General features: G+C 40.6%; 1 protein-coding gene across 9 annotated transcripts in view; it reads right to left on the bottom strand.

The window, feature by feature from the left end:
- Positions 1–22087, bottom strand: part of SYTL3 (synaptotagmin like 3) — a 31639-nt gene extending 9552 nt beyond the window's left edge. For 2 of the 9 annotated variants that reach the window (XM_035108631.3, XM_088667333.1), the window contains exons 1-12: positions 21730–21960; positions 19395–19489; positions 19031–19247; positions 18038–18247; positions 16795–16859; positions 13334–13388; positions 10746–10812; positions 8456–8528; positions 5294–5421; positions 4631–4768; positions 3940–4118; positions 1388–1490 (exon numbers count right to left, since the gene is read on the bottom strand). In XM_035108631.3, the coding sequence (XP_034964522.1) occupies positions 1388–1490; positions 3940–4118; positions 4631–4768; positions 5294–5421; positions 8456–8528; positions 10746–10812; positions 13334–13388; positions 16795–16859; positions 18038–18247; positions 19031–19140 (1128 nt within the window). In that variant the 5' untranslated portion in view covers positions 19141–19247; positions 19395–19489; positions 21730–21960. Of the gene's footprint in view, positions 1–1387; positions 1491–3939; positions 4119–4630; positions 4769–5293; positions 5422–8455; positions 8529–10745; positions 10813–13333; positions 13389–16794; positions 16860–18037; positions 18248–19030; positions 19490–19680; positions 19735–21729 lie in introns of those variants that run through there. The other 7 variants (XM_035108630.3, XM_088667335.1, XM_035108632.3 and 4 more) reach the window with 6 other exon arrangements.
- Positions 22088–22315: the final 228 nt, after the last annotated feature.

Raw genomic sequence — 22315 nt, 5'->3', positions numbered from 1 at the left:
CTGATATATTGGAAATATATTGGAAATATATCAGTATACAGATGATAAAAAGTTATAGGGACCCCTGACCATTAGGTCCAGTCGTGACCGACTCTGGGGTTGCGCGCTCATCTCGCATTATTGGCCAAGGGAGACAGCGTACAGCTTCCAGGTCATGTGGCCAGCATGACAAAGCCGCTTCTGGCGAACCAGAGCAGCACACGGAAACGCCGTTTACCTTCCTGCTGTAGCGGTCCCTATTTATCTACTTGTAGTTTGACGTGCTTTCAAACTGCTAGGTTGGCAGGAGCTGGGACTGAGCAACGGGAGCTCACCCCGTCGCAGGGATTCGAACCACCGACCTTCTGATCAGCAAGCCCTAGGCTCTGTGGTTTAACCCACAGTGCGCTCAATCAATCCAAGCTATGCAGTGAAGCTGTGCAGGTGCTGTGCTGGTGTCTGGATGTACTAATGGGCTGGATGAAGGCCAATAAACTGAAGGCGAATCCCAACAAAATGGAGGCACTCTTGGTGGGAGGTTCTCGTGCCCAGAAATTGGGGAATAAACCTGTCAGGGTGGGGTTAAACTCCTTCTGGAGAAGCAGGTTCATAACTTGGAAGTACTTGTTGATCCAGCTTTGTCATTTGAGACCCAAGTGGCCTCCATGGCTAGTAGTGCCTATTGCCAAGCCTTCCTGGGTCAAGATAGCTTAGCCACGCAGTGGCCCGTGTCCTAGTGACTGCTAGGTTAGACTTCTGCAATGTGTTCTGCATGGTGCAATAATTGAAGATGGCCCAGAAGCTGCAGCTGGTGCAGAATGCTGCCACTAGACTACTCTGTGGTATGACCAGCCAAAATCATATTACACATATCCTTCAGAAGTTTATGCTGGTTGCTTATTCACTACTGAGTTCAAGCTACTAACGATAGCATATAATGACTTAGGTCCCAAACACTTAAAGGATAGCCTCTTCCTATATCTGCCTATTTGGCCAGATATAGGGAAGGCCCTTCTCATGGCCCTATTGATGGGCACAGCCCCATGTATAGAGCTATAGGATAGGATCTTCTCCATGGCAATGCCTCAGTAATGGAACTTCTTTTGGAGATATGATTCACAATTTCTTCACAAAAGGCATTCAGGTGAGGAATGTGGGCCAAATGTTTATTTTAACCTGCAGGCTGCTGCTGAACTGTTTTAATGCTTTAATTGGCTGACTGCTACCAATTTTATATGTGGTTTCATGGTATTTTGTGTATAAAATATTTTAGTTAAGCACCCTTGATCTCTCCTTCACAGGAAGCTCTGCTTCTAGATCTACTAAAAGCAGGAGTTTAGCTGTGCACAAGAGGCAGGGTGAGCGTGGGGAACATAGAAATATGGATTATAAATGTTGCTTAGTATACCTTTAATGTTTCTTGGAAGGTTGGATCCAATGTGTTCTTTTTGACAGAGGTCTTCCGTTTACTCTGAGAAGATTTATCAGGCAGCAAGCGAGTCTTGATGTACCTTGCAATCAGAGATGGAAACAGCAGTTAAGAGCCGAGGAAAGGGAGAGGGAGAGGAAATGAAGCCACGTGCTTCCTACTACTTAATCTCTGCAGCATTTACTGATATATATTTTTCCTTGCAGCATTCTAGGCCTTTCTACATTATCAGTTCATTGTTAACTGCACACATCAATATATATTCCCTCAAGCTAGCTGTTCCACAAATACTACATTTTCTGAGCCTTCAAAATGTAGTCTTTTGCACCTGAGGAAGAAAAGAAGACTACTCCCGGCTTCCACTGAGGGAATTCTTGTGCATTCGTGGTGATTTGTGCCTATGATGCTATTGGAGGAGTTATATGCAAACCCACTTTTAATACTGCTTATGCTGCCAAATGTTTTGGGGCAGACACACTGCTTCATTTCCAGTCTTGTACACCTCATAGTTTCCTGCTGAAATCCTGTAACTTTTCATACCACAAAATAACCCGAAGTGGTTGATATTTTGTCCTGCTTTCATTGAGCTATAGTGTAAGAGGGTTCCTCTAAATGGCAATAATGCACGCTCAGGATCACACTCAGTCAGTATAGCCAGAGACTCTTAATCTCAGGGTTGTGAGTTCAAGCCCCACATTGGGCAAAATATTCCCGCATTGCAGGGGGTTGAACTAGATGACCCTTGTGGTCCCTTCCAACTCTACAATTCTATGATTCTATCTAATAAAGCAGAATGAAGTGTGGAAAGTCCAGTATAAAGTCACCACTAACACACACCTTTTTGCATCAGTGCCATGTTGCAGAATATATTCACACACCAGAAACCACTGATCTGGAGGAGCTCTGAGTTTCTTTTTTTAAAGTGAGCAGGTGCAGAACTCCCCACTATTACTCAAGCCAGCACTATCATACAAACCTTTTATTAAGCCCTGCCCCCTCCCTTGGAGATTTGTTTTTTTAAAAAAAGATTTCCCCCTCAGCAATGCAAAGTCAGTTTCTGAATCTGTTGTTATTTTATTTAACTTCCTTTTGTTCCTGTTTCTCCTATACAGGGACATCCATGCTTGCATTGTGATAATCTTGATGGCCTGTAGGTATGTATGAAGACCAAGTCCATTTGGAAGGGCTCCAGTTTGATCAGCTGGCAATGCAACAGATTCAGCACCAAACCCTGGGAAAGTGTTAGGGCAGTTTTGAAATTCCAGAATGCTTTCCCCATTCTGCTGAAAGGATGTCTTAACATGAAGGTCAAGTGCTACTCATTACACACGTGCTTCTTAAAAAGAGAAACATCTTGCTTTAATCCTAGCTTTAGCATAGTCAAAGAGTAGAAAGGGCTCTTGAGGTTCAGCATGACTACAACCCTGCAATTAAAGTCAGAATCTTAAGCACTTATTCTGGAGTAAACTCCATGGAACTCAGTGGAACTTATGCACAAGTAAAAATATCTGTGGCTGGGCTTTCAAGGTCTCTGGGCTTAAACAATCCTCACAAAAATACTTGTCCAGGCTAGACTCCGTTTACCTGATAAAAATCCATTTCCTGGAAGTAATTGCTACCGTACAATTTCACTTCTTAAAATCATTACAACAGCCTGTAGCCCCCTGCTGGTCAGTAAGAGTTTGCAGTGAAATAAACTGCAACTACATCCAAGCATACCTAGAAGTGACTAAAATATCTGCATTGATCTGTAACCTCACTGGTCTCTGAACAGCTGGGGAAATAGTTGTTTTCCCTTTTGCTTGATGTATGCATGCATGTATGTATGTAAACTATGAGGGACGTGGGTGGCGCTGTGGTCCAAACCACAGAGCCTAGGGCTTGCCAATCAGAAGGTCGGCAATTCGAATCCCAGTAGCGGGGCGGTCCCTGCTACTGCCCACCTAGCAGTTCAAAAGCACCTCAAAGTGCAAGTAGATAAATAGGTACTGGCGGGAAGGTAAACGACATTTCCATGCGCTGCTCTGATATGCCAGAAACGGCTTAGTCATGCTGGCCACCTGACCTGGAAGTTGTACGCCAGCTCCCTCGGCCAGTAAAGCGAGATGAGCGCCACAACCTCAGAGTTGTCTGCGACTGGACCTAATGGTCAGGGGTCCCTTTTATGTAAACTATATAAATAATCTACCTATTTTCTTTTAATTTACAGATGGCCACAACACAGCAACAAAAGTCTATACCAAACAATTTCCCCAGACTGATTCCATTGTCCAATGCAATTTTTAAGTTTGAACATCCAACCTAAATATTCTTGGTTGAAACATGACCCACTTTGCCTCTTGTCCTTCCTACAGTCTTTAGTTATCAGTCATTCCACCTCATCTTTTTGGTAGTCATTTATACAAAAACTGAAAACCACTCTAAAGAAGGAGGGAGGGATGTTTGCAGGAGTCAAAGCTTCAAGCCCCAATTTTACTTGTATCAGAATTTCATGCCATAGGCTTTGGAAAGATAAGCATAGACAAACTTACGGATTGCATTTTTTCTTTTTCTCCTCTCCATAAGCCAAGTTCTTGCAGGCTCTGATATATACCTCTAAAATGCCAGATTTGAAGAGATATCTGATGGCAACTTCTATCTCACCACTGACATCAGCTTGCTCAAAGTTGCCAGCCTCAGTGCAAGTGCTGTTAATGCTGAATAAACTACCCTGTAATGAAGAAAATGAATTAATACAATGTAAAAAGACATACAGTAATCACTTGTTTTAGAGCTTTGAAATATAACAACCATCTTCATTTCTTTAACAACAACAACAATTATTATTATTATTGTTATTATATTTGTACCCTGCCCATCTGTCATCTTTATCATAAGATTCATCGCGTTTCTGGAATTCCCCAAAGATAAATAATATGTTGTCCAATATAGAACATCACTGTATTCCTCTGTGAATTTTCCAAAGTTAGATTACAAGCAGTGAATTGCTAAGCTTCTACAATCTAACATAGTGACAAAAAACTGAGTTAAGGAAGATGTGTGTGTGTGTGTGTGTGTGTGTGTGTGTAATATCTATAACTTTCTTAAATTCTTTTTCTATAATTTCCCCCCTTAACTGAGTTTTCTGGTCACATCGTTTTTGGTTAAGAGTGCTTTCCTTTTAAGCTGTTTGCATATTTCCTTCCACAGTGAACACAAGATGAAAACAGGATCACTACTTACACTTCGTTTTCCTGAAGAAAAAAGGTCACTTATGGCACTGGATGGAATTAGCTCTTCACTGGATTTCCTTTTGGCAGCAACTCCATTGACACCTTGATCTCCACTTATGAGCCGTTGAAGAGTTGGGGCATTATTTACCTGTAGAGAGATGTAGGAATGGGTTTCTATTACTTTCCTCACTTAACTGTCCTCTGAAAAATAGCTGCCCACTCCAGCAAATTGCAGCAGCTACGAGATATGCACTCATGCAGTGTATTCTCCCATTTCAAAGGATTTCCCCACACACTTCAATGGAGGAACACGGATTTGCAAGGATATTCATTTACAACCATGGATACCGCTCCATTAAAGTTCATAGGGCAACTTGCAGTTTACATGGACATTTCTTCTGATTCACATTCACTAGCCTTGGGGGGATCAGTGGGAGGGGAAGTAAAACAAATAATTCCCAATTATACAAAAAATGTACTTATGGAACTAAGAACAGAAAATCATCACAATCAAGAAAGGAGAAACTATATGTATTTCATTCCATTCAAAGAATCTTGTGTTTTCCGGGAACAGAATTTAGAGTTTACTTTCAAGTGCAGAAAGCTAAGCCCTGTGTGTATATTTGCTTGTAAACAGTCATTTAAAATATACTGAATGTACATAATTGAATACCCTGGATGAAATATCAATGGCAGTATCAGACAGGCTTCTCCTCTCCTTCCTTGGATCCATTTCTTGCCCATAATCTGTTGTTAGCAACCCTTTCTCGGCTGTCATATCATTCTGGGACTTTGATATTTCTAGAATTAATAAAACAATAATTAAAAAAAAATACCCATCAAACATACTCAGTTTGTTTACGAAGTTCATCTATTGGCTTGTACACTACTTTGTACTATGCAAAAGATAATATTAGATTCATAACTGAAAGCATGGCTGATATTTATGATACAATGCACACACAAAATTGAGGTGTGAAGGAAGGGTCAAGTTTTCAAGACCTGATATAAACCTACTAATAAAGAAATCAAAGTATTGCCATAAACTGGGAATGTACAATACCCATATTTCCCCTAGGATTAGACCCATATTGGTGAATAACATTATTTCATTGTATGTAATACTGCACTTGTCACAAAGAATCTCAGAGACTGCATGTCATTTTGATACCAGAAGACAGGACCTTGAGCACTTTTAAGTCCACAAAAGGAAATTCTGAGTCATGCCTGACTTATGAAACCATTCCATCATTTCCCTTTATAACAATCAATATTTGTTTACCCATTGCTTGCAGTAAATGGCCCATGAGACACACAAACAGTTAAACCAAATCTGATCATCTCCTGTAGAAAATGCAACATGTCTGTTTAGTTATTATTCACTGTCTGTGCCCATAAGGTGGGTTGAAGCTGAGGGGCGGTTGCTGTTGGAGCAGCATATAAAAGCTTCTGCACAGAGCCTCTCCACAAAAACACAAGGTCAGCTATTGTTTGATGCTCTGTTGACATTTCCAACATGGGTGATACTGGAAAAGAGCTTAAATATACTGAAGTACAAAATGCAGAATTGATTACAGACTGTTGAACCAACGAGTGGGAGAGCAGAAAGTGTATTATGTCCAACAATCTGTTTTCTACAGCAAGCTCCTGTATTTGTTATAACAATGAATAAAAATGTCAATTGCAGGGAGGGGAAATCTTGTCCCAGGCATGCTCTTAGGCTGTGTACGCGCTATACCTTTCAAGCACATTCAAGGCACATTTCCCCCCTCAAAGAATTTTGGACACTGTAGTTTGTTAAAGGTTGCTGGGAGCAGGGCCGGCTCTAGGGGTAGGCTGGGTGGTGCGGGGCTGACTGGGGGGCACCGCGCGGCAATGCCGCGCTGTGTGCTGCGCCCGCCCACTAGGGCGGGGGCGCCGGAGCGATCTCTGCACCACGGCGCCAGGGCACCCGACATGCTTGAGATGGCCCTGGCTGGGAATTGTAATTCTGTGAGTCTACAGTGTCCAGAATTCTTTGAGAAGAAAAATGGGCTTTGAATGTGCTAAGATACAGCATGTATGCAGCCTTAGAGAGGCATATATGTAAACTTAATTTACAGGACAGCATTGGAATTTCCATTTGAAGAAACTGGCTGGAATTCATCACATTAGGTCACCTCAACTTTGAACGCAACACAGCTAGAAGTTAGTCCCATTTCAGTGGAACACAGTCATTCCAAGAAAGGGGTTATCTGTTACTGACAACTTTGATGCACAACAAGTCTGGAGTACTGAAAACAGGAATAATGCTAACTATCATTACACTATGGTAGTACCTAAGTTTTCAAGTTACACATAGGGTAGTTACCTATACATATGGGTCACATTCAGTGTTTTTCTAAAAAAAATGTTTAGGGATACTCTCATTTTCCTACTCATATTGAAATACTGCCCCTCAATGAGGCCAAACCTAGATTCACAAAATGTTTAGGGGCATGCGTACCACCAGAAAAAAGCACTGGTCACATTGCATAGTGGTTTTCAACCCGTGTTCCACAGAGCCTGAGGTTCCCCAGAAGTTTATCTTGGATTACTTGACCAAAAAATAAAAAATAAACGCCAAAACCCCACACTAAGAAAAACAGCTTGTCCTCCATTATCAATTTTTCACTATCATGTAAGAGAAGCAGCAACAGAAAGGGTTGACCGAGTTGTAGCTGGTCCTCTTGGTTTATGCAAAGTGTGTGTGTGTTGTACAGTACCTGCAAAACTAAGCCAAAACCGTGGTGGCCTTGGTATGCAATCTAGCAATAACCAGGCACAACTAAGGCCCAGTTCTCACAGATCGTGATTAAATGCTCCTCCAGTGTGTGTGTGTGTGTGTGTGTGTGTGTGTGTGTGTGTGTGGTGTGTATACACATACAAACATAGAAAAATGTCATTTCAGGACCAAAAGAACCCTGCTGGATCAAATCACAGGCCCCTCTAATGTAGTATCCTGCTGGCCACATGCCTTTTTTTAAAGTTCACATACAGGGTTTAAGAAAAAAACAGTTCTTTCCGGCTGTTGCTCCCCAGAAACTGGTATTCCAAGCTATAGTTCCTCTGAATCTGGAACTTCCATGCAGCCATCATGTTAATAGCCAGGAAGAAATCTAGGAAAGAACCCATTTCCCGAGTATTTGGCTTTCTGCATACATTTGGGGGGTGGGGTTCAATTATGGAGAGGAATTCAATCATGTCAGCCTCCAACTTGCAACATTATGTCGTACAGTTAAGGTACAGGCTTACCACTTCACTAACTCTACTAGTGAAGTTGAAATCAACTGAGTATTTGGGTCAGATGTACAATCTATTCTTGAGGACTGAACTCAAGGAAATCACTTTTGGCAGCTTGCAGCAGAAGCTGGCTATACTGTATACAGTACCAATTGACTGGTGTCCATGCTGTCACCAAATAATGTTCCCTGGAACAGTTTTCAACTTCTGAAAAACCTCATTGTTATTTTCACTAAAAATAAGGTGTTGAATGAATACTTCAGAGCATAAATGAACAAGCTGCACCTTAAGCAATTCAAAAATAGCCAGCATGTTCCAAACACAATGTGGGAGGATCACAATGTAAGACTAAAAAGTAGTACTGGAATCAGAAGCAAGTGTGCCTGTTATTTTCAAAATTTTGACATGGGGAGCTGCTTCCCTTCGTGGACCCTGGGGGGGAAACCACCAACTCCTCTACTAAGAAGAAGTTGAATTCTCCCCTCTGCTTTCTGTTAAATGGCCTGACCCATCCTCTCAAGCTGAAACATTTGGGTGCTTGCTTTAGAATAGCAAAGCCCTTAAGAACACTTACTTTTTATATGTGATGTAAATGTCAGAAACAGATTTTCCATAGACCGGTGGAAACCTTTAGTCTGGTCAAGTTCCTGCAATACAGGGTGAAAATAAAAAGATAAAAGTGATGAAAGAAGGAGTTGTGTTTTCAAGGCTTCCCGAGTCACATGCTCTTAGAAGCCTACCAAAAAGAAAAAGAAAAAGAAGTGCATGTGTGCAAATAGAACTATCATATCCGTAGCCAAGCAATTAAGGGAAATGTTTTGGCATTACTCGAGCTGTCTGTGTTTGCAAAAAGGACACACAGGTCAGTTCAATCCTTTTCTATCTACCACAGCACAAATATGCTGTAATGATGTTACAAATAAAAGCAAGTAGCTTATCAAATGGAACATATTTAGGTGAAGAGCTGCAGCTCTGTGGCAGATCATCTGCTTTGCATGCAGAAGGTCCAAGATTCAGTTGCCAGCACCTCCAGGTAGGGCTGGGAATGTTCCCTGCCTGAAACCCTGAAGAGTAACTGCCAGTCAGTGCAGACAATACTGAGCTAGATGGACTCAGTATAAAGCAGCTTCCTATGCTCCTTCATCTGGATTTTAATAATAATATGTATAATTCATTTTTGCATTTATACAGAAATATCTGTTTTGGGCTTGTGGATCAAGGTACACATATATTCCACGTGGCCCAGCAAACATAGTTAGAGCCTTAGAAGTGAACACCCATGAAACTTCTTAGGAACTTGGGGGAGTAATCCCATGACAAGCATTGGTTGCAAAAGCCAGGGACAAAACTACATGTGACATGAATCATGTAGCTCTGCCCTTAACGACAGAGTGTTTTTGGCTTTTTGAAATATAGCCAGCTCAGGCAGGCTTTGTTTCAACTGAACCTTTTTTTTAAAAAAACAATGCAAATTGCAGATGTTGAGGGCTCTATTCCAGATTGGGCCTGCAGCAGGAGGATGTCACGCCCAGATCTGGATCAGTGACCCACACTGCCTACTTGTAAAAAAAGACCACCACCGCCACCACACATCTCCTTGTACTTAAGGAAAGAGCAACATGATCCATGTCATATGTAGTTTGGCCCCAAGTTTTGGTGGTGCACCAGGGTGATGCAGGGTTTCCCATACTTGGGTCTTCAGCTGTTGTTGGACTACAAGTCCCATCATCTCTAGCCAGTTGCACAGGTATGCAGGCCCGGCTCTAGGTAGACGCCCGGTGGCGCAGGGCACCATGGCGCCGGCCCACCAGAAAGGCGCCGCGAGCTGCGCCCACCCGCTGGCCGGCCGATCCGCCGGTCCGCCGCGCAGCTGCGCCTGTGGGAGCCGCGCTGCGCCCACCCGCCCACCGCGCTGGGAAACGGGGCGGGAGGGCGCCAGAGAGATCGCGCTGTGCCTGCCCGCCCGCCCACCCGCCCACCGCACCGGGAAACGGGGCGGGAGGGCGCCGGAGAGATCCGGCGCACCACAGCGGCAGGGGCGTTTAAGACGGCCCTGCAGGTATGATAGGAATTGTAGTCCAAAAACAGTTGGAGACCCAAGTATGAGAAACCCTGCAGAGAGATTATTTGATACTGATTGGACTTCTGGTCTGATTGCTGGGGCAGTAATTTATTGATATATTTACTTATTTGTACATATAGCCTGCCCTTCACTGAATGCTCCCATGGCAAATTACACAAGATACCACATTTTAAAACAATATACAGCTTTCGTTAAAATCATTAAGTTAAAGGACCACAAAAATTGACAAAATCCCCTGAATGGCAAAACAACAATACAGCAGGAAGGAAAAAACAATGCACCCACCCGAATGCCTGGGTAAAGAAGTATGTCTTTACCAGTTGCGGAAAGGTCTGCAATCTGCTGCAAGACGCATCCTGGTGGCTTATAAAGCAATCTGTATTGCAATCCTATATGTGCCCATTAAAAAACAAGTCCCACTGAATTCAATGGTCCAATCCAAATGAGACAATATAGGATTGCAGCCTTAACAGCCATTCAGCCAGTCTTCTGCTCCTTGCCACTGGTGTACAATAGGACCGAGTCAACAACCTTCTTCAATCATCCCTATTTCAATAACATTCATATTTATCTAGAAAACTAACAGATGAGTTCAGTGGCGCTTACTGCTAGGTAAGTGCGTTTAGGACTGCACTCTGAAAAACATAAAATGCACTCAATGGCAAAAGTCTGTCAGGAAAACAAAAATTAAAAGAAAATGTGCTAAAAGGGAATACTGTAATAGAGCTAAAAGATGTGATGCCACGCCACATTGAATTGAAAAGATAGAAGTATACATTACCACTGTATTATGTTCACTTGTGGATTCAGCAAATGGAGGGGGAGTTGGAGGAACCACTGATATGTTACTGAGAATTTAAGGAGAACAGAATTTTACCATAAAGATTTAAGTTCATTTCTGACATACTGTATTCGCTATATCTCCTATAATCCATTTTCCCCAAATTTCTCATTTTAAAACCCATCAACCACCATTTCAAAGAGATCAATCACCAAAAAATAATCAATTAAAAATAGCATTAAAAATCACAAAAAAACAATCAAAGCAGAACAGCACTAGACATTAGAGACCAACAATGTTATATTTAATGTAAAGTTTATTTTAGGGAACAGAGATGGCTGCAAAATTAATCAACTGTTTACGTGTATAAAACAGAAAGCAGATTATGTTAGAAGTAATTTGATGCTTTAAAGGTTGGTATAGTAGGTAACAGTAGTATTCCTTTAACAATGTTTAAACAATACTTATTGGCATTTAAATTTATACTTATATGGTTTATATTTAATGATGCTGGAATATATTTATTTATAAATTAGGTGGAATATGAAAGGACAGTAACTCGAATTTGTAAGCACATTATCTTATCATTCCCTTTATCGTGTCGATCATTTAATATAATAAAACAAACCATGGTAATAAATAATTGTAGAGATTAAATATGAAAGGAAGATAACCAGGGGAATGACAGACATTCATAGAAAATGAATTTCATATCTGAGATGACAAAACTTGTCATACTACGAATTCCTCCCAGCTTAACCTCCCAAACAGATGAGATCCGTTAGATAATCTGCTGTGTCAATTGACTGTGAAATAAAGTATAAAGGTAAAGGGACCCCTGACCATTAGGGCCAGTCGTGACCTACTCTGGGGTTTTGGCGCTCATCTCGCTCTGTTGGCCAAGGGAGCTGGCATACAGCTTCCAGTTCATGTGGCCAGCATGACTAAGCCACTTCTGGCGAACCAGAGCAGCGCACGGAAACGCCATTTACCATCCCGCCGGAGCGGTACCTATTTATCTACTTGCACTTTGAAGTGCTTTCGAACTGCTAGGTGGGCAGAGGCTGGGACCGAGCAACGGGAGCTCACCCCGTCACGGGGATTCAAACCGCCGACCTTCTGATCGGCAAGCCCTAGGCTCTCTGGTTTAAACTACAACGCCACCCGCATCCCTGCTGAAATGAAGTATACCATCACTATATTGGACACAGGTTCTGTATGTTTTGACATTGGAAAGAATTCTGTAGGCTAAGTCATGGAAAAATACCCCAGAACTGAGCAAAGCAAATTTTATTTGCAAGTTGTGGGAGCAACTTAACATTCTGAGGTTAACAACATTGAAAAATAAGGGGAAATACCCTGAAATATTATACAGATAGAATCCAATGTCTTATTACTTTACAAGAAAATCAAGGATATTGGGAAGTCAGATAAATTATATGTTGCTGTGTAAAATGTTGACATTGTACAATAGTGTACTAAAATGTAAGTAATAATTTTATTTTACTGTATAAGAAAAAAAACAATGGTGCAAATAAACATTTAAGCCACTTTATTCTGTTATTCTGTTATTACTAATTGTAATACTGTTTACTCTTTTGATTATTTTATATTACATTTTTATAATAAAAAAAGATTTTGCTTTATATTGTATCATGAAATCTTTTTAAAACAGTGGGAAAGGGAATCTACCAAATATTTCTTCAGGAGAACTAAGGCAGATCCTGTGATATTTACCATCAACTAAGGGCCTAAGTTACATGCAGAGTTAAGCATTTTGCTTAGAAGTGACTTTTCAGCCTTAATGCTTAACTTAAACATTCAATAAGCATTTCCCCTACAACATTTTTGCTGCTTGTCTGTCACATTCCTGACAGTCTTGGTATTTACTTCTAACCTTTACCCTTTCAGCAGAGCAAGGCATTGAGCAAGATTTTACTGAAAATTAACAAACCACTTAATGTGTCTCAGGGTTAAGGGCCACCATACTAATGTGTGAGGTCACAGCTAGCGGTCTGGCAGTGCAGGTGGGGGTGTGAATCCCTGCTCCACCACACTGTGAGCACTGCAGTTCCCCATGGGATAAGTTGTAAGAGACATTACAGGCAGCAGGTAGATAACTTGGCATGGGAATGTGATTTTTTGTGACAGCCTTGCTTTTATTATATTATTACTTTTATATCCCACTTTTATTCCAAAAAGACATTCATGGTTCTTCCACTCCCCATTTTAACTTCACAACAACCCTATGAGGTAGGCTAGGTTGAGAGACTGTGACTGCCCCATAGTCACCCAGTGAGATTCATGGCTGAATGTGGATTTGAACCTTGGTTTACCAGGTCCTAATCCAACACACTAACCACTACAATACTCAGGCCCTACTAGGTTTTGTACTATGCTAACTTGTTTTAAAAGTACAGCAAAAGCACCAAAATAAGTTTTAGAATTTTGCTTGTTCTATTACAAGCTTTTAAAATTAAACCTTGGCATCTGCAGGTAGCTTCAAGGGGCAGATTATTTTGTACTGTACAATACACTCCTTGTACTGCACCCACCTCTCTAGGACAAGCTCACCTTCTTGTCCTTACCTTAGAAGTACTTGATAAGAGTCCAAGAGCTTTGCGCCAGCAGTTTCATGTCTACCTGTGAAGCAAGAGGGGGGGAAAACCCACCAAGGTCATTTGCTAGCAATAAAATTCTATTCACAAACCAGTTCTTTGTCACAATTTTCTGTCATTTATTGTTGTCAATATACTTCAGTTTCGCCAACCCTTAAAAGTGCTCAAGAGATTCTGTGACCTTTTAGAAAAATGTAGTTTTACATTTAGTTATTGGTATTGATTCAAGCAATGTACAATATCGGATGGTAGAAACTTAAATTACAGCTGAAAAGTTCAGTAATACAAGCAGCACAACAATATTTTTAAATTTTAATTGATTCATTGAATTTACATTCTACCCTTCCTCCCAAAGGAGCCCAGGGTGGCAAACACATTCACAATTTTAAAAAAGGATTCTAAAACAGGGAAATCATTCTAAAATAGTTGCAATTAAAATCGTTATTTCATTCAATGATCTCCGGGTTGCCAGAAACAGTATTCTTCACCTGCAAAATGCCTGAGTAAATAAGAATGTTTTCAAATTCCTCGTGAAAGCTAACACTGACAGAAAAAGATGCACCTCACTAGGGAGCATATTCCACAAAAAGGGAAGCACCTCTGAAAACGCCCTGACATTACACAATTTCATTTGTATGCAGGAACATAACCCCCACATAAGTGGGGGACACACACCTGTATTCAGAGTAGGCCTGTTGAAACAAATGACCTTAAGTTTGTTATTTTAATGGGTTTACTCAGAGTATGACTTCATTGGCTATCACCCAACTTGTATAACTAAGTACCAACCATCATGGGTAGGCAAACTAAGGCCCGGGGGCCCGATCCGGCATACAGTGGTACCTCGGTTTATGAACACAATTGGTTCCGGAAGTCTGTTCATAAACTGAAGCGTTCATAAACTGAAGCGAACTTTCCCATTGAAAGTAATGGAAAGTGAATGAATCCGTTCCAGATGGGTCCGCGGCATTCGTAAACCGAAAATTCATAAACTGAGGTGTTCATAAACCAAGGTTCCACTGTAATCGTCTTCTAAATCCAGTCCACGGATGGTCCGGGAATCGACGTGTTTTTAAATGAGTAGAATGTGTCCTTTTATTTAAAATGCATCTCTGGGTTATTTGTGGAGCATAGGAATTCGTTCGTTTTATTTATTTTTTCAAAATATAGTCCAGCCCCCACAAGGTCTGAGGGACAGTGGATCGGCCCCCTGCTGAAAAAGTCTGCTGACCTCTGATGTAAATCACAGTATTAATAAGAATAATATTTCTCCTTATAAAACAGCAGACAGATAATCAACTAAGAGCAAGCAATCCTTCTGTCATCAATGACATGTAACAAATGATGAATTGCACAGAGCAATATATATACAGATGAAACTCGGAAAATTAGAATATCGTTGAAAAGTGCATCTATTTCAGTAATGCAACTTAAAATGAGAAACCAATATATGAGATAGATGCATGACATGCAAAGCAAGATATGTCATGCCTTTATTTGTTGTAATTGTAATTATTTGTTGTCAGGCTGGTCAATTATAAATGGAATGTAATTAATGAAATGTAATAGCGATGTTTATTTTTGTATTATTGTAACTATTTGTTTTTTTACTGTGGAATTTCCAAAACAAAGCATTTGTAAAATAAAAATAAAAAAATAAGTTGCATTACTGAAATAAATGCACTTTTCGACGGTATTCTAATTTTCCGAGTTTCACCTCTGTGTGTGTGTGTGTGTGTGTGTGTGTGTGTGTATGCAAGCACAGGGCATTAATCTCAATATGCTTTTACAGCTACTTACAAAGATAATAATTCTGCAACAGATCAATTATTAACACTGTATAAAGTACAGTAACTCTCTGGCACAATCAACAGAATTGTTGATAAAAAATATTTTCTCACAATGACTGCCTGATATTTCAGGCCAAGTTATGCCAGCAAATAGGGAAGTGGCTGCATATTTTACAAGAACCCTGTTGCAAGCATGCCACTGCTCTTAATTCACTATCTTATGTCTAAAGGCCACTTCCTGCCCTTTCTCATGTGCCAGCATAGGTTGAAGGCCATTAGAGAAATGAAATGAGAAACAAGCAGACTGTACACATGTTCTTATGGGTTGTACCCAATGCTGATCTGTTCCACTTGTGCAGAGGAACTTCCCACTCCTCTCCTCTGTAGCCCCCACTAACTCAAAATCTGTCCCATATAATTGAGAGATCCTCCAAAGCAGATTGAGGGGTTGCGTGCTTTGTGTGCAGAATATCCCAGATCCCATTCAGTCAACAACAACGTCTAACTGATTAACAGTACTGTACTAGTTTCTGAAGTTCCCTGTTGAAATATTGTGCCACTTATGTCAGAAGTTTGTGTTGTCTTTGAAGGAATTACCATGGACTGATTGATTACAGAGGCAATTAACAGAGGATAACAGCTATAATTTTGGTTCATCACTGTTAATTTATTCCTGCTCCAAGAGAGTAACAAAATGGGAACATTTATTCCTTTGACTGTAATCCTGCACCCAAACAAGCCAGTTTGAATTCCACTGACTTCTATTGATTTATGCAACCCAAGCATGTGCAGGATTGCAGATTTTAACTGGACCAGCTTCTGCATGCTTTCAAATTATAGTTACCGTATCAGAAAAGCACTCAGACTGTATTTTACCAATAGAAATAAATTCCAGTAGAATGATCTCATATTTTCTTTTCTATACATTTCTGTCACGTTCTCTAGTCTAGGGCAAAGAAAGCAACATCTCTCTGTGCAAAACTATTGGTGAGGCCGTTTAACAGTTTCATTTGAATTCTACAAAATGTTGACATAGGGAATGGAATATGGGCAGATGAACTTTCTGTTGTAAGTCCATTACAAATCATTTTTAAAATGGCACTAATAATATATATAATAATTAACTGCTTCAGGACTCATTAATACAACAAAAAGCCAACAGTGAGTAGTATCTGAATCTGTAATTTAACACAGCATCAGTATCAGCTGATAAGAGTTTACAGCCAAGGTAGAGTGCATTGTACTTACCGGTAGTTAAAATTATTTTTGTATTAAATTTGTATAATGCCCTTTATCCATAGAGCCCAAGGCACTCAACAACAAAAAATACAATATAAAAAACACATAATAAATAACCCCTTCACTCCCACAACACATCTAAAAGGGTACCGGATGCTAATCAGCCTAAGGCCTGGTTGAAGAGGAACATTATCACCTGGCACCTAAAGGCACCTAAATACTTCTACGTTGTAGCCAAAGGTAACTGTTATGTTCTCATATATTTACATTTTAAAGAATCTACTATTTATTTCAGATTATACATGTTTCTTGCTAAGAATAAAAGGTGATATAAAAATAATAGGCCATCAATATATCTTGCATTTAATAGTGTAGCTTCCTGCTGCTTTTAAAAAGTATTACCTTCAGCTGGAAATTTCTTTGATCGCTGCTCAAAGAACCACTCGCCTGCTTTCACTTTAAGTTCCCTGCAAAACAAATATTTGAACCTTTTACACATTTTTCAGTTGTAGGCTCATCACAAAAACTCATTACAGCATTGGAACCTCAACTGTTACATAACCCAGAAGGACATTCCAGATTATGCACAAGAATGGAAAACCCATAGAAATTGGTACTGGGCATAGAATTCAACTTCCTGAGAATCTTAGCTTTCATTTTAATTTCATTTTTTAATTAAGTGAAAAAACCTATGTGGTTCTAGGCTTCAAATACACATTACATTACAGGAAAGCAACTCCCATCCTACTGAAGGTGCATGCAAAGGAGTCCCATGGTTCTGACTACCAAGTGTTGTGTGTTAGTTCCACAACAATATTGCCAATGTGCCCTTTGTGTGAACCTCCTTAGACACTGCCTTGTCGTACGGAGGGGGGGAGGTGAGCCCAAAATTTGATGCCCGCCTACCTAGCCCTTCCACTACCTTCCCAAACCTGGATAAGTGAGGTGCTGGTCCAGGGTTGGAAGTCTTTGTGGCTTGGGCCGGTTCACGGTCCCGAAGACGCCGTGGTGGATCGAAGTGCATATGCGCAAATGCTATTTCCTTCCGGGGCAGAGGAGGCATGTGCAGCTTCCCATTGGCTGCAGGAGCTTCCAGCATCGCGGCTGCAGGAGCCAGCCAGCATCGCGGAAGCCGGTCCCTGCCTTGCTCCACGGTTAAACGACCCCATGAGTCCTTGTGGCCCTTGGGCCTTAGGTTGCCGACCCCTGTGCTGGGCTTTGGGAAGGAGATATAAGGCTCTGGCAGGGTTCTAGAGCCCTTCCACCTGCTTCCCAAAGCTGGGGAAGTGCTAACTAAGCTTTGGGAAGGAGGAGAGAGGGCTCTAGGACCTTGACAGAGCCCTCAGGTCTCCTTCCCAAAGCCCAGCACTTTGCTTACCCAGCTTTGGGAAGGTGGCGGAGGGCTGCTGTGGTGTGTGTGTGAAATGTTGCCAAGGGCCTCCAAAAAAGCCCGAGGGCTGCATGTGGTCCTCTGGCCAGGTGTTGGATCACACTGTCCTACTCCCCACCAAAATATATGCTGCCTCTGTCTCCTTCTTCTGGCTGTCGTGAAACTCCTACAGACCTGATCCTCATGACATATACAACTAAGGCATAAACACCCACAACGCAAATATTATTGAGCAATTTCTCTAGAATTTCTCACTCATGAGCGTAGCAGACGGTGCATTTCCACAGGTAGCGATTCAAAGTGATGCGACATCTGGAGCATACTTGATGACTGCACCCATTGCACACTGCACCTCTGTTGATTAGCACTCCAAGAGGTTTCTGACAGCGGGCACAAGACTTATATTCCAGGTTTGTGTTTTTTGTCCCTTTCCATCGAAGTTCCTGAAGCTGCAGCTTCAGTTTCCTGTTCTCAGCCAGAAAAATATATATAAATATGCACAGGTTTCATCAGGTGGGAGCGGAAAAAATGTTTCCAGAACAATTATTCACACTGCACTCTCTAAATAGCTGCATGAATTCACTTTCACTAATAATACGCTGCAATCTGACTAGCCAATGTAAACCCAAAGAAAAAAAGAGGTCAACCTGTAATTTCACTTTCCACCACATTTAAACAATATAATGCCATGCTGAAATAACTGGCTGACCTATGGAGATGTGTGAGTGGGACTTCCTTCTGTGTTGCTTTCCTAGATAACCTTCTTAATTTTAAAAAGTGGGTTGGAGGAATTTACTAGTGAACCTTCATACCATACTGAAACATCACAATTGCTTTCCAAATCTTGCTAAGAGCCCTTGGCAGGAACTTGGAAAAACTCGTAACAGGTAGACTCTATGTGCTTGCTGTGAAAGATACATCTGGATTAGACTGGAATATAGGCTCACATTTTAATGCCAACATCATATGAATGCTGCCGGGGGGGGTGGGGTGGGGGTGGAGCTGCATGCACAATAATCACCCATCTGAAAACACTCTTACTGCTAGGAGTAGGGAATGTAGGAAACTATTGTAAGAATTGTCATGACAAAGGCATTCAATAAATTTCTTCTTGCAAAGAAATTAATCTAAAATGTAATCACTAGAATGGTCTAGCAAAGAAGCTGAGAAAATGACTTTAATAAAATAGGTGAAAAGAAGAAAACAGGGAGATGCAATGGTATGCTGTATTCCAAAATGACCACATACCTTATTCGTTCTTCGTCCACCTTCCTCAACATCTGATCACGGTTCAGGACATCTAAAACAACTTGTCGTTCCAATCCCTTTAGTACGCTGAGGTCAAGTTCCTGAGTCATTTTCTCTTCTGATTCTTACAAAGTTGTTGTTTGTTTGTCCGTTTGTTGTTGTTTTTAAGAATTTTAATCTTCTTCACACCACCACCAAGGAAAGTTGGGGCTTAAACCTAGGGGCAGGGTTCAGCAATCAAAAGATCTATAAGTCCTTTTAACTGCTTGCATACATCTTTCATTAGAGATACATTTGCATTGTGTCATAATAAGAGATGTTAAGAACCCTTTTCCATATAAGCCATAATTTTCAGTCTCATCACCTGCAAGGCACGTTCTTTGCTGGATGAAGGCAGTTTATTGTCTTGAATAAATAAAATGACTTCAGACTCCCAATTTGCTGCAGGTAGTTTCTAAACTGATAAAAATGAGAGAGGTTTGTCTTAGATCCACCATTCTGCCAAGAAAATTGGGGTATGATTCAAGTTGATAGGCAGCAGCAGGTATAAGGGGGAGAAACTCCACCTCCATTGCTTTAAATTAACAAATTTCATATTAGGAAATTAGGATTGCATTTCTTAGGAATACAGGAAAAAAAGAACAACCTACTTCCCCTTTCTTATTCTGCAGTAGATCACTATCTCCCACTTTTCCTGAAAAACAAAAGCTACATCCTGTGAACATATTGTTTCATAGTATGGTTGGGCCACAGTTGAGCTATGAAATATGATTCAGCATCTTTCAAACAGCCTCATTACAATAAGCACCATTGCCCATCAGCGTGTTTACTTACCCTGGTGTAAAAAGGCCTGTGTAAAAGCCATTTTGCTTATGTGGATTGTGCAAAAGATAATGAAAAATGAGACTAACAATAATCCAAATAATAAAAGGTTTCATGGAATTCAGCTGATTGTCTCCCAATCAACCACAAAGATAAATGTGCCTTAATTGGAATACCATGCCCCTCTGACTGCTAGCTGTTGAACCTTTTATCCCATGGAAGTAAAACTAGTATAGTGTGAAGTCGAGATGTTCTAAAGTAAGTCTTTACTATCAATCAATTATTTATAGGCTTTAATAGCTAATGGGCCTGCCATCTGAATCGTGTCTAGTTTGTCTGTTGAGGCAGATAAAAAGGTCTTGCAAAAAACAGTGCAGTTATCACTGAGACAACACACACCCCTCACAAATCTAGAAGATGTTTCAGGCATTATGCACTAATACCAGCTTATTGTTTCACTTTGTGCAGACACAAAATGAACAGGAAAACTCATATGGACATATAGATGAAACAATAAAAAACCAGAAGGACTTTAAACAAGAGCCTAAGGCAGCTGTGAATGGACTTTAAACAAGAGCCTAAGGAAGCTGTGAATGGATTTTGGAGAGACTGTACCCCACTCCCACCTGTCCCAAATGAGTGAAAAATAGATTGCAACTAACTGAAAGGCCACTCGCCTGATGTTCTGCTATTGTTTAAGGTCTTTGTAGGGAGTCTTTCCTTACAACTGTCAGAGGAGGCACAAGAATTTAGGGGTAGGATGTGGGAAGGATCAGAGTCTGACAAAAGCAGATTATGGTCCTGCCTCCATGCAAGTTATTTTAAGCTAGATAGTTCCGTACCTTGATTGATGTTGGCACTGAGGGCCAAACAAGGCAGATCACTTACTTTCTGCAATTGGGAGGGGGATATTAGTTTACTCCCAATGTCAAAAAAGCATATTAAAACATGTTGCAAAATTAAGCAAATATTCTAGCATTTGCTGCACCATCAAAAACAATGGGGTTCAGGACCACATGCTTAACCATGACAACGTGTTACAATTACTGTGTAAGCAAGCAAGACATTCACACACAACATAAGATGAAAAGTTGATCAAGGACTGACTCTGATGGAATTGTGTGTCTGTCTAATTACACCTACATGTACCGGTAAACTCTCTGGAATTATAGTTGTAGTATGATTTTATATAATAAATAAGCTGTTCAAAGGATCAATAAAAAGTTCAGAATGCATTACATACATTGATCCTATGCACAGCTTATTATAAGACATACTACAGTTCCAAAAACTTTACATTTAGAAAGCAAGGCCTTCATGAAAGATCCCAGTGTCATATATCCTTCTCTAAGATGTTTATTGGGCTCAACACAGAAAAACTGCCTATCTCAGACACACACCAGAAGATACAGTGTGGAATAATAAGCTACTTACCCATGAATGGGTTTACTCAAAGTACAAGGTTTGGGGTGTGCAGTGTTAGAGCTAAATATACAGTACAGAGGAAGGAATCAAAGTTACACAATACATTAGTTCATACTATGCTACCACAAGGAAATAAATCTCCATCTTTTAAAGGCAGAAATTCAGAGGCATCATTTACATATTTACATAGCTTTGAGAAACAAATACACAGCAATAGTATAACTTAATTATTTGCATTCACTAGCTTTTGAATGTTAAAGCAATAGTAATGTCTAAAATAATTTGAGATAGGGTGTTTTCCAATCCAGTAACCCCTAAAGATCAATGTGTCCTATCTGCCAGCTAGGGGAACAAAACACAGCAAATAATCACAAATAAGAGAGGAATGCAAAGCACTTGCCTTGCAAACAGTTGAACATTTTTATGCGTACCTTTAGCAAAAACTGACTTACCTTTTACTTTCATAGAAGAAATGCAGGGTGCTAACTTTACTGAAGAAAAGTTGATATCTTCTCCCCCTCTGTTTCCTTCTTGCTGGACCGAAGTTTGACACAGAATACTTCAGTGCACATCATCATATGATCCTACAGCCCTCTGCATTTGGAAGTAACTGCCACCAATGCCGTCTGCTATCAAAGAGAGGCTTTAAATAATGCCTTAGTGGTCTGGGAGGAAACAGTTCGCTGTAAGAAAAGACAATGTTTTTTTTCTGAAAGCGTACATGAAACCCCTAACTAACAGGAAGAGTAGTGGCCATTAAGTATGATACTTTCATGTGGTTTCTCTCTGTCTCACTCGCTTATGTTAGATGTGTGCAACATTGCAAACCTCAACTTCCGCAAGATTCAGAGCGAGCATTTACTAGAAATGACAGATCCTCCCTGACCGCTTTGATCTCTCAGGGGGCTGTGGACTGCATGATAATTAATACATATTGCTGGTATTATTAATACAAATAATACAAATACAGTACCAGTAATACCAGCATGAATAGTACACACATTTTAAAATTCCCAAATGCTTTTAAGCTATCAAAGG

Source organism: Zootoca vivipara, chromosome 3, assembly GCF_965207765.1.
Source record: "Zootoca vivipara chromosome 3, rZooViv2.hap1.1, whole genome shotgun sequence".
Taxonomy (NCBI): Eukaryota; Metazoa; Chordata; class Lepidosauria; order Squamata; family Lacertidae; genus Zootoca; species Zootoca vivipara.
The sequence above is the reverse complement of the archived record's forward strand: the minus strand, read 5'-3'. Positions and strand labels throughout refer to the sequence as shown.